A 12620-nucleotide genomic window follows, 5' to 3' on the forward strand; every position below is an offset into this window, starting at 1 on the left:
GGTGTAGCACCTCATTTGGATGTGTCTGAAGTCTTGGAAGCTTGACTACCCTATATTCTCCTACAAATGGACCTTAAGAGCTTATTTGAGGTTCTAGCAGAGGAGCACAGCTACTGTATACTCTTGATCGAAGACCAGTCCTCTCCTCTGGGGAAAAGGTCGTCCACTTGATTAAGCGTGCAACTTTGGGAGGAAAGCACCTGGATTGCACATGGATCAGTGAGGGAGGGAGGAAGGGGACACCTATCTAGCCAGCCAGATCAGTTGAATCAACCCGGGTGGTCAAAGAGGGGACAGGTGTTGCAGCCAGATCGCCCTCACATCCCCCACTTGACTTTTAAATGTTGGCAACTGACTCAGAAATTTAACAGTATATGAGCCAAACAAACCATGCCTGCATTCAGAATCCAGCCTGTTGTTTGAAATCTCAGCGATGTATACTGCCTAATAAGGATCAGAACCAAAATTCAGTGATATATAGAAACAGGGACAAAAATAGCAGATGGAGTAAAAGGATGAAAAAGGAGAACACCCCCCCCTTTTTGTTATCATCATAGGGCTCATGTTCAGCACTTGGCAAAGAAGAAAGGGAGATCATCTCTAATAAATATAGCAACACCAGCAATAACTTGTTAAACTAAAATGAATGTCTTTAAGAACTAAACATCTTGGTGATGGTTATACTTCCAACTCCCCCGAAGAAGTCTTGGATAAGCCTTACCCCCACACACACCTCCTGGGGGGGACTGTAGAAGCAATGAGCAGAACGAAGCAACTGTGTTCCTCTTTGAACACAGAGAAGCAGAAAATGAACAACAACATATTAATCCTCTGTGCTGTACTGAGGAAACAATGAACAAAGGCAGCTCTAAGAGAAAGATAAATGGGAGTAATAGGAAATAATCTCACACATCAGTATTTCACCAACATGCCACATAGCCAGCTTGTCCATTACAAATGACCAAACACAAAACATGCAAGTCACAGACAACACCATCAATAACTTTTTAATAGCTATAGAATACTGATAAAAACCATGGGTGGAAGGAAGGTTTTGACCAGTTATAAAACAACTAGAGGCCCAGCGCACGATTCAATCGTGCGGGTAGGGTCCCTAGGCCTAGCCTCCTGCGATCAGGGCCATCTTCTGCCTGTTCGCCAGTCCCCAGGCCCAATGCTGCCTCCGCCGCTGCCACTGAGCTGCCAGGCAGTTGGGATCACCAGCTCATCCCCAGCCGCTGCAGCTGCTGCTGGGGCTTGAGGCGCTGACGAAGGGGAGCACGGCAGGGGATCCGGGTGCAGACAACCGGCTCCCCGCCTCCGATGGCAGCGGAGCTGGGCAGGGGATCTGGGTGCGGACAACCGGCTCCCCGCCTCCGATGGCAGCGGAGCTGGGCAGGGGATCCGGGTGCGGACAACCGGCTCCCCGCCTCCGATGGCAGCGGAGCTGGGCAGGGGATCCGGGTGTGGACAACCGGCTCCCCGCCTCCGATGGCAGCGGAGCTGGGTGTCCAGGGTGTCCGAGGCAGCCCCCCTCAGCGGCCGCCAATCCAGCCGTTGAGAGGCGGGGGGGGGGGGGGGGGGGGGGGCGGGAGTCCCGCACCTCTCAATGGCCGGATATGCCACCCCAAGTCCCGCCCCCCAGCCTCCCACCGCCCAATCGTGGGCGTAGCGGAGTGATGGTTATTTGCATATTGCCTTTTTATTATGAAGGATATTAACTAGGCACAGGTTCAACCTGTTAACAAGCTGTAAGGAAGGTCAACCTCCACTTATTTAAACACAAAAAGTACTTATCCATCCCCCCACACCCCAAAATCAAATATAGGTCTTCACTTTATATCATCAGCTCTTATCATTATTTTTAAATGATCTACTTACTTTTGATTAATTCACTGCCTTACAGCTGCCTTAATCATTTGGTTACATTATACATGATAACCAGTTATATTTTTAGAATAATATTCAGGCTGAAATGTATTCTAAAACAAAAGCTCATCACAAATCTAAAATGGAACATAACATGTCCTCCAAAACTGGTCTCTATTTCTAACATTCATATTATTTTCTACTTCTTTTCTTTTTACCCCTTAATATGTTGAATAAGGGCAATGCACGTTTATTATTTTACTTAAAAAATTGACTGTAAAGAAGGGAAGAAAAATGAAAAGTATAAAATCCCCAACTACTTTCCAGGCCACCGAATTCCCACTCCCCGGAGATGACCTTCACTAACAAATTCCTTTGTGTATTTTTCTGTATTTTCTGTGCACCGTTGTTACTTCCAAGGTCATTTACCATTCTATATTCTCACAACCCTACGTTTCCCACATCAGTCACTGAACCGAGAAACTTGTCCTTTCAAGTATTTCTTTATTAGGTCTAATTCCTCAATTGCTACTACCCCCTCAGTAGCAAATACTCTGTATCTTTTTCCTGTTCAATGTCCAAGAACAGTTAAATGGCTACAGATTCAAGTCCAAATAATTTAGCCCAACTCCCTTTTTCAAGTCTACCTCTCACTAATTAATGTACCCGTCTTTTACTTATCATTTATTAATGCTTTCAGCAGCACATAAATCAAAAACTAATAGGAGTTGGTTTTCTCAAATAACAAGTCTGGAGGAGCCAGGCCTGGCAGTGTTCTGGAACCCCATGGTTCTGTGATTTTTCTTGGCTTCTCCTCAGGGTTAAAAAAGGCTTCTGCAGCGGTAGCTTCAGTTTTAATGATCTAACCAAAGTCTAGAGGAAGAGTGGAGAAGACGATGGCAGACTTTTCTGTTCCCTTTCATCACAAAAGCAAAATTTTGCCAGAGTATCCCTTATGCCTTATTGAATAGAAATGTGTCACGTGGATCTCTCTAGCTGCAAGGAAGGCGAGGAATGCAAGGATGTCACCTAGGGCCGGTCAGTGAACTGCAAACAAAATCAAGGTTTTGTACCAAGGGACAAGAGGCTGGTGGGACTGTATTTTGGGTACATATCAGCCCAGTGCCAGGAAACAGTACCAGTCCTTAAGAATTCTGGTTTGCATACCTTTGTCTAACATGGAAGGAAAGACAGAAGGACTAAAACATGGCTACAGAAGCCCTCTCCTCCACCCCTTTTTTCTCCCTACCATTTCCTCCACTTGTAGCACGGGACATGAGATGCCCCCAGTTTACCCAAACTCTCTTCTTTCTTGCTCCAGCAGTGAGTGAGGAAACTGGCACCCCAATCTGGCTCAAGTAACCTGTTGTAGTATCCTCAGCTTTCAAACTCCCTAGCACTTGCTTTACTTACTGTTCATACAACCTCTCTCTATAGACAGCTTACCCTGTAAAAGGCTTGGTTTGACTTCATAAAATACTTTTAACTGATATGAACAAGCAATTGGGAAATGGGAGTCATATTTCTTTCTTGTATTGGCCTCTCATTTAGCACAGTAACTGTTATACATATAACTTATGTCTGATTAATTCAGTTCTAAACTTCACAGAACTTGAATGATCTTCATGGTTTGGATACTGACAATAGACTGATACAGTTTTGTTTTTCTTTAAATGTACTTACCATAGCTCATAAAAGACCTTTTGTTGTTAGAAACCCTTAAAGAATCAATGCCCATTATATAATTTTTACTTTTCTAAAAACTCTTCTTTTTTAATATATTTTTATTGATTTTAGAGAGGAAGGGAGAGAGAGAGGTAGAAACATCAATGATGAGAGAGAATCATTGATTGGCTGCCTCCTGCAATGCCCCCCCTCTCCCCCCGGCCCAGCACTGGGGATCTAGCCCCGAAACTTGGGGATGTGCCCTGACTGGGAATTGAACCATGACCTCCTGGTTCATAGGTCGATGCTCAACCACTGAGCCACACCCATTTGGGCTGAGAACTCTTCAAATACCTCTGGACCACCCATGATAAGCCATTGGCCTAGAGCAGTGGTCGGAAAACCGCGGCTCTCGAGCCACCTGCAGCTCTTTGGCCCCTTGAGTGTGGCTCTTCCACAAAATACCACGGCCTGGGCGAGTCTATTTTGAAGAAGTGGCGTTAGAAGTTTAAGTTTAAAAAATTTGGCTCTCAAAAGAAATTTCAATCGTTGTACTGTTGATATTTGGCTCTGTTGACTAATGAGTTTGCCGACCACTGGCCTAGAGAGACCCACTTAGTTAATAACAAAACAGAGATATTGAATAAGGTGTTTTTATGCTCAACTTAGTGCTCTTATAGTAAGAACTTGCTAATCCTAGTTAAGTTTCTGGAAAGTGAATATAAAAAATTATATTACCAGGTAAACCACTACATTCTTTTGTAAGACATGCAATTTCTTATGATGTGAGTAGGAGCCCTCTAACTTTCTGCATAAGGATTGTCCTCCATGCAGTTTTTCAAAGTAATGCGCTATTTGGTGACTTTAGAATTTCATCAACCATTCCAATTGTCTTTTATTTGAGAAAATTCCTGCAATTCTGGAAACTAAAAATAAGAGCTGTTAAACTGAGTTGAAAAAGAAATTACCCAAGAATACTAAATTTAAAAAATTAGGTGATACAGTTGAATGAAGTTGAAAAGTAAACAATATTAACTAAAGGTGTGTGATAGGTTTTGAGTAGGTATGAAATGAAGTTCTAAGGTTAAAAAAAAAAATCACTGACATGAAAGAAACAGATTTCATAAACAATTTTTACCTGTGTTCTTTAAAAACCAATTTCTTTTTCCTACATTTCCTTTCTGAAGATGGATAAACATTAGCTATTTGTAAAATGATACTTTCTCCTGCATAATTAATCTGTCTGTTTTTGATGCCCCATGACTCCTGATGACTTCCAGTCAGGATGTTTCATACCATATGCTGGTGGAAAAATTTGGAAGGCCACCATGACTGGATTGTGACATGATAAGAAATACTGGCAAAAACAGAGCATATTAAAAAACAACAATTTCCTAACTCAAAACATGTGCTTGGGTAACTCTTTTCTCTGAAATGGGGAAGCCTATAGCAGGCTAATGCAATTTGGCTGAGAGCTCTGAGGACTGTGTTAGCCAGCACTCCTCTGCTTCTGCTCGCCACTTACTACTGCATCTGCGAGTCTCTGCATTGGCCACAACACTTCAACTATCAAAGACTATCTCCGCATTACAACTGCATCAGAAATTGCATAATTTTGTTCTACCATAAGTGCATTTTTTTTCTCTATTGGGAAAGTGTTAGGTGTTCTGTTCATTATCTTTTAGAGACACTCAAAAGCCAATTAGGAGGCGTGCAGAGAAGAATTACAGATTTGGAGTGTCACATTCTGGGATCTGTAAAGCAGGGGAATGGGAAGAAAAGGACAGTTGACCTTTTGGAAACAAAGAAGACTCTGGGGTCCACAAAAAGATTCCCTAGGATGCCCCAGTAATAAGGCATCTCATAGCTGGACCCTGCTGAAAAACTGCATTCTCACTGTAAAATGGCCACTTCAAAATGAGAGAGAGGATGCAATATGAAAACTATCCACAAGAGACCCACTAGCAACTTAAAAGTTATAAATGGGGTTAATCGAGAAAGAGAGCTCTAGCCAGTTTGGCTTAGTGAATAAAGCATTGGGCCACGGACTGAAGGGTCGGGGTTCAAGTCTGATCAAGGGCATGTACCTCTATTGCAGGCTCGATCCCCAGCCCTGGTCAGGGCGTGTGGGGGAGGCAACCAATTGATGTGTCTCTCACATTGATGTTTCTCTTTCTCTCTCTCTCTCTCTCTCTCTCTCTCTCTCTCTCTCTCTCTCTCTCTCTCCCTCCTCCCCCACTTCCTCCCTTCCACTCTTTCTATAAATCAATGAAAATATTCTTGGATGAGATTTTTAAAAAAGAGAGAGATTAAAAAATAGGTCAAAAGCAAAGATGGTCCTATAAAATTATCCATTTCATTTACAAGCACCATTAGAACACATGTTTTAATAGGTAAATACATGAATGTAGAATGTCAATATGCAACTAAGATCTAATACATGGAAGTCTAAATTAACAAATAAAGACATAATTTACTTTGTGAATTCTTTACTTTGCAAAAAAAAAGTAATTATTCTATGTTTAAAGTTTAAAGAGTGTGTTCCACCTCCCAGGAGCATGCTCATGCCTTTCCCTTCCCTCTCTCCTTCCCCCACAGGCATGCATCTCCTAAACACTAAGGGTCCTAGGAGACTAGCAACCAGGAGAGTAATGGGCAGTGGCAGCAAGTCCTGGGCTAACCCCTACACTTGTCTCCAAGGCCCACTTTTCATTTTCTGTGACTTCTCAGTGAGCCAAAGCAGCCCCACCGAGACTCTCTCCTATTGCTTCCTCTACCCTCAGCCCTTCCTTGTTTCACTGTCCCCAGCTTTAAAAAACATACTCTCAAAAAAAAGAAATGTATAATGAACTTTTGGGGAAAGTTGTACTTATCTATACCCTTTGAAGAATTTATTTACTGTATAAGATAACCCTTAGAGATGATCAAGTATGAGTCCCCTTTATCTCACTCTCTCAAAAACCTATCTTAATATCTAAGTTCCCAAAATGGATTAGAAGCAGATTGGCTACAAGGTTGCAGGGGATATATTATTTCTAAAGGACCAGGAATAATATGGACAACTAAAATTCACAAACTTACTTTAGTGAGGAAATGACTATATTCTAACGTTTTGGTTTTTAAATAAAACCTGAGAGCAGAGACTTTATCTTGACTGTATTCCTGGATATCCACTGTCCAGCACAGTGCCTGGTACACAGTAAGAGTTGGGTGTGTGTGTAAAATTGATGAGTCAAGGTCCACTCCCTCTCTGAATCCTGCCGGGATGTGAGGTCATGAGGACACGCTGTGCTATGGTTGACAATGTGACTGAAACAGGCAGCAGGAGGCAGAACCAGCCTAAAGAGAAGAAGCAAAACCCTCCAGGGTTGGGGAGGGAATATAGTGATTTATAGAGACAGTAATACTTCACCTTTGTAGTTTTCTGATTTTCAAAGCACTTTAATAAGATTCTTTCTCAGTTGCTCCTCGCTATTCCTCTGTGAAGTATGAGATTTAATACATAAACCCATAATTCAGAGAGGAAAGAAGAAAATACAACACTTGTAATGTAAAATACTAGGCGCTGCTTAAAGAAAACAATTATGAGTTTAAATCTTTCCAGAAGTGGAGTAAGGGTTACACTTATTATACAATCAGATAAACCTTTAGGTGGATAGTCATGGATTGATTACTTGCCAAGAAAAAGTTATGATTTATGAAATACTGTAAGGAGTGAACTGCCCTGTAGTTTTAGATGTGATGAATGTACTCCTGTTCCCGAAATCATTTTCCCCCTAAGAGTGGAATTTCAAATGCATAGCAGCAGATCAAACTCCTGTATAACCCGCACAGTGAAAAATGCCCCAAAATGTCAACAAGCAATGAACTTTTATTCAGTGGAATTGTTGTTTCACTGAATCTCAGGCACATGACTTACCTTCAAAGTTCCCATGACCGGATTTGATCCTGCTTCTCTGATACTCTCTTCCAAGCATCCATTATTGCAGTCCTTAAAGAAGAATTACACCCATTAAGCAAAGCCCGGTGGGTAACTGCGGCCTGGGGTATTCCATAGCACTCACCATTGCAAGGTGGGCTCCGCAGCGGTGCCCAAACAAACAGGAAGCGGAGGATGGAACACCCAGGCAGGGCCCCCAGGGAGAGCGCTGCCCTTCACCGCCCACCCTGCCCGAGGTCGCGGCTGTTTTTGGCCTCCGCCGCTGGCTTAGAGCAGGCAGCTTCAAATCCAGGTTCACCAGCAAGGAACAAGAAGGTAATTGTGTCCCTTATATCCGAGTAAATCGTCTAGACTAGGGTTTTAAGCCATTTATAGAAAAATCTCCCGGACGCGCCAGCCTCGCGGTCTTGTCAATCACAGGCGCACAATAGCCAGCCTGGAAAGGGGACAGGGGGGAGGGTGAGCCCTTCTCTCCCGGGCAGGGTCCTCCGAGGCGGGCGCGCACACACCCCAAACCCACACGCCAAGGACAAAACCTCCTGGAGTTGGGAGTCATTTAAAAGATCCTTAGGGACGCCAGGGAAGAAGGGCCAACTGAGAAAAGATGCAGACCTTTAAAAAACAAATGAAATAAACTAGATACAGCCTAATCTGCTACGTAACTGCGGCAGAAAGGGAAGAAAGGGATTCAAAGAGGCAGAAGGCTGCGGGCAAGATATGTTGGGGTGGCGAAGGCACGCGGGATGTGGCTGTCAGTCAGTTCAGGCAGCCCAGAAATCCTGCTCCCGCCTCCTTCCCCAAAGCTCCTTCCCCAAAGCGACTTCCATGGCGACCCTCCCTCCCCCAGCGGCTGTGGGCGCTGGCGGGTCACTGTGGGGCTTTAGACTTGGTTGGCGGGGGCCTCTCCGAGGCACAGTTCACCCGCTGGGACCCCAGATGTCGGGCAGGGCTGCGGCTGCAGGGCTGTGGCTGTGGGAAGAGGAGATGCCTCGGTGGAGGCGGAACAGCGACGCAAGGTGAAGCAGGATGTTGCAGGCAAGGGCAGCAATGAGCCCAGCCAGGCCCGCGCGCTTCCGAGACCCAGAGTCTAATCTGTCCCCCTTCCTCAAACCCCCCCCCCCCCCCCTTCTTCAAACGCCCAGGATCGAGGTACCTGGGGCAGGCTGGCCATGGGGAGCCTCCAGGAGCGCGGGGCAGCAAGGAGCGGCGGTGGCGGTGGCGCGCAGGGCGCAGCTGGATGTGAAAGCCGGCGGCGCGACCCAGCTCTGGCGCACGGACCGCCTGGCACCGGCTGCCACCGGGGCTGCCGCCGCCAGGAGCCTGGCGCAAGGGCAAGACGCAAGGAGCCACACAGCCGCTCCAGCATCCCTGGGAAAGGAGCCTCCACCCGGCTGGTCCCTCTTCAGGCGGGAAAAGCAAAGCCCTAATCCCTGCCACTGAGTCTCTGGCAGGGGCACAAGAGTTCGTGCCAGCAGGGAGCGCCTTATTTATTAAACTACCCCTGGGTGAGCGGCCCGAACGCCCCTCGGCTATGGCAAAGGCAACGTCGAGGAAACCTATTTACACAGGGCAAATTTTCCTTTGGCAAACGGACAAAAGGCAGTCCGGTCCCATCCCCGACCCCAACCCGCTCCCCTCGCCCCCACGAGAGTTTGTGCCAGGTTCGGGCAGTTTGCATGGGCTCTTGTCTGCCACCGACCTCCTTGTGCAAACTAAGTCGGGTTCATAATTCGGGGTGTCGCGGGGCTACCAGGCTCATATTCCCTGAGAGCTGCGTCTACCCAGAGACCTCGATGCCACTTGGATCCACACATCCATCATTTTCAGGCAAAACGGACTATCAAGGGCTCCCAATGGAACCGTTTTGACAGTTTTCCGATATAGGCCTGGGAGAGCGATATTTAGAAAGAGGGCTGGGAAAGGGATGCTTGAACTACTACTGGAATAGAAAGAGAGAAAAAAAAAAAGATTGTAATACGTATTGTCTCCTCTGGTATGTCCCCTCGGCAAATAGGAAACGGAGGATAGGGTAATGTCACCCTAAATTATGAGCCTTCAAAAAGGCTTTTAAAGTAATAGGAAGTGATGACTTGGGCTGACTTGAACTAGGGAAGGGAGGAGGGCAGTTTATTTTGGGTAAAAGCAATTAAACCCTGTCTGGTTTTAGAATTGACTATACACCCCTAAGGATAATACAGCTGTAATCTTACCAAAAAACAAGATTCCCTTCTTCCTCTCCCCCTCTCCCCACCCCTTATTTACACAAGGCACAGAAAAGCCTCTTTTACTGGGGTGGAGTCCCAAGCTCCAAGGACCATAGAGCCCAGGCAAGTCACGTCATCAAAATGTGTCACTGGAAACCTGGAGTCCCTTCTTAAAGAAATTTAAAATCAAATCTATCTCTATATATAAAAGCCTAAGCAACCCGCCAACCAGCAGACCCTCTGGTAGCTATGACACGCACTGACCACCAGAGGGCAGATGTTCAATGCAGGAGCTGCCGAGCGATGGCAACTTTGCAGAGTGCCCTCTTGCACCCCAGGACCCCTCAGGGGATATCGAACTACCGGTTTCGGCCCGATCCCCACAGGCCAGACCAAGGGACCCCACCAGTGCATGAATCTGTGCACTGGGCCTCTAGTTTTAAAATAAAAAGACTATGTAAACACTAGAGCTGCCAGTTTGAGACTCCTGCCCAAAGCTTAAGAATAAGAAACTCTTGCCCTGCCCGTGTGTTCAATTGCTAGAGCATGGGCCCGCATACTACCTGGTTAGATTCCAGGTCAATGACAGGTACCTGGGATGCATGTTCATCCCCAGCCCCATCAGTGTGCTTGTGTGCAGGAGGCAACCAACTCTCTCTCTCTTTCTCTCTTTCTCTCTCTCTCTCTCTCTCTCTCTCTCTCTCTCTCTCTCTCTCTCCCTGCCTCTCTTTCTCTCTTCCCCCACTCTCCTCCTCCCTTCCACTCTCTCTAAAAAATAAAGATCAATGGAAAAATATCCTCAGGTGAGGATTAACAAAACAAAACAAAACAAAAAAAAAGGAAGAAAGAAACCCTTGGTTGAATAATTATAAACAACTTATTTGCATTCAGAAGATTGATTTAAATGTCTACATCAGACATTAATTCAGAGCCTGTGATTGTTTTAAAGGTAGCCACTACACAACTTTATTTTTTTTTCATTTTTATTGCTATTTTTTAATATATTTTTATTTATTTCAAAATGGAAATGAAAGGAGAGAGAGAGAGAGAGAAAAACATCAATGATGAGAGAGACTCATTGATCGGCTGCCTTCCGCATGCCCTCTAGTGGGGATTGAGCCTGAGACCTGGGCATGTGCCCTGACCAGAATCAAACAGTGACCTCCCAGTTCATAGGTTGATGCTCAACCATTGAGCAACACCAGCAGGACAAATTTCTTGCTATTTTAAAAGTTACCTATAAATCCACCCTTTTCAGTCAAGAAAGTGTACATAATACAAGACTGGTGTTATGAAAGAATAAGCACAGTGCCACCTCTACCTTTCCTCCCTTTCAGAGCCCAAATCTTTGAAAGTGCCACCTGTATTAACTGCTCCTACTGCCTCCCCCTTCGAGTGACTATAGTTTGACGTTTGTCCAATGATTCCACCTAAACAAGGTTCCTAATAGCCTTCATTTTGCTCAACCCAATGGCATTGCTTCCTGTACATTTTCATGGTTGTATCTATACATTGATGACTCCTAAATACAGTATATACTTTTTCATTCTACCTCTTTCCTGAGCAGTAAGTACTTAACAGTAAAAACATCTATCTAACATATTTTGATATATGTAACATGTGTGAAGGCCCTGGCCTAGGTACTGGGGATGCAATGTCATGAATTGCATTTATCATGAATTGTCTCCAGCCAGGTAGAAAAATGTTACTGATGTAACTAATCTCACAAAGGTAAAATTGCAAATGTAAAGTGCCACTTACGTTTTCAGAGCCTCTAATAATGGAATGTAACACATTTAGAGAAAGGCTTTCCATCAAGAGGTTCTTAAGCAAAGATCTGGAGGATAAAATTTATATTATTATATTATATTATATTATATTATATTATATTATATTATATTATACTATACTAGAGGCCTGGTGCACAAAATTCGTGCACTTGGGGTGGGGGTGGGGCGTCCCTCAGCCCGGCCTGTGCCCTCTTGCAGTCTGGGAGCCCTTGGGGGATGTCAGACATCCCTAGCACTGCTGCAGAGGTGCGAGAGGCTCCCGCCACCGCTGCTGCACTCGCCAGCTGTGATCCCAGCTTCTGGCTGAGTGGTGCTCCCCCTGTGGGAGCTCACTGACCACCAGCGGGCAGCTCCTGTGTTGAGTGTCTGCCCCCTGGTGATCAGTGCACGTCATAGCGAATGGTCATTCTACTGTTTGGTCAATTTGCATATTACCCTTTTATTAAATAGGATTATATTATATCATATCATATTATATCATATAATACTAGTGGCCTGGTGCATGAATTCCTGCACATTGAAAGAAAATTAATTAGTAGAAATATTTTAATATCACTATTTACTCTTTCTCTATAATAGAAGTGTCAACCAAATTCACAATCAACAATGACAGATCAAAAGACACATGTGCAATTGGCACCAGCGAGAGCTTTATATGTATCGTGCAGGCGCAAGTCAGCTTAGCCTTTTATATATAGAGAATAAACTTGCTTAATTAGACCTGCTTTCTGATTTACCTAAACTTTTTTGAGCCCAGTGAAGCACCCCAACTTCTCTTTCAGGTAATTGTCAGCAACACAGCAGTAAATATCAACATGAAGCAGATTATTATTGTAGACCACACAAGAAAAACAAAAGGTAAAATATTTAACTGCTGCAGTGTTTGACTATATTCTGCACAGTGAGAAAACCTGAAGTCATTTTCAAGGTCCACCATTTCTTAATTTCTTTTCAGTTGGGTCAAGTTTCTAAGCTTTCTAAATCTCAGTTTTCTGGCTAATGAAAATAAAATAGGATTCCACTGAGTCTCCTATCTACCTATTCCAGGACTTCTGTGAGGATCAAATGAGATGAGGCACGGGAAAATGTTTCACAGACATTTGGTTAAAGTATAAAATGTTTGCACCTGGCTATAAAGCAAGTCATGTTCCT

At 44.6% G+C, this 12620-nt stretch overlaps 1 protein-coding gene across 2 annotated transcripts in view; it reads right to left on the reverse strand.

Moving 5' to 3' along the window:
* BCAT1 (branched chain amino acid transaminase 1) overlaps positions 1–12620 on the reverse strand; it is a 97038-nt gene that overhangs the window by 50551 nt on the left and 33867 nt on the right. Inside the window, exons 1-2 of one of the 2 annotated variants that reach the window (XM_079774972.1) lie at positions 7599–7726; positions 7454–7525 (exon numbers count right to left, since the gene is read on the reverse strand). In XM_079774972.1, the coding sequence (XP_079631098.1) occupies positions 7454–7525; positions 7599–7601 (75 nt within the window). In that variant the 5' untranslated portion in view covers positions 7602–7726. Of the gene's footprint in view, positions 1–7453; positions 7526–7598; positions 7727–12620 lie in introns of those variants that run through there. The other variant, XM_079774971.1, reaches the window with a different exon arrangement.

The sequence above is a fragment of the Cnephaeus nilssonii genome (assembly GCF_951640355.1).
Source record: "Cnephaeus nilssonii genome assembly, chromosome: 6".
Classification (NCBI taxonomy): domain Eukaryota; kingdom Metazoa; phylum Chordata; class Mammalia; order Chiroptera; family Vespertilionidae; genus Cnephaeus; species Cnephaeus nilssonii.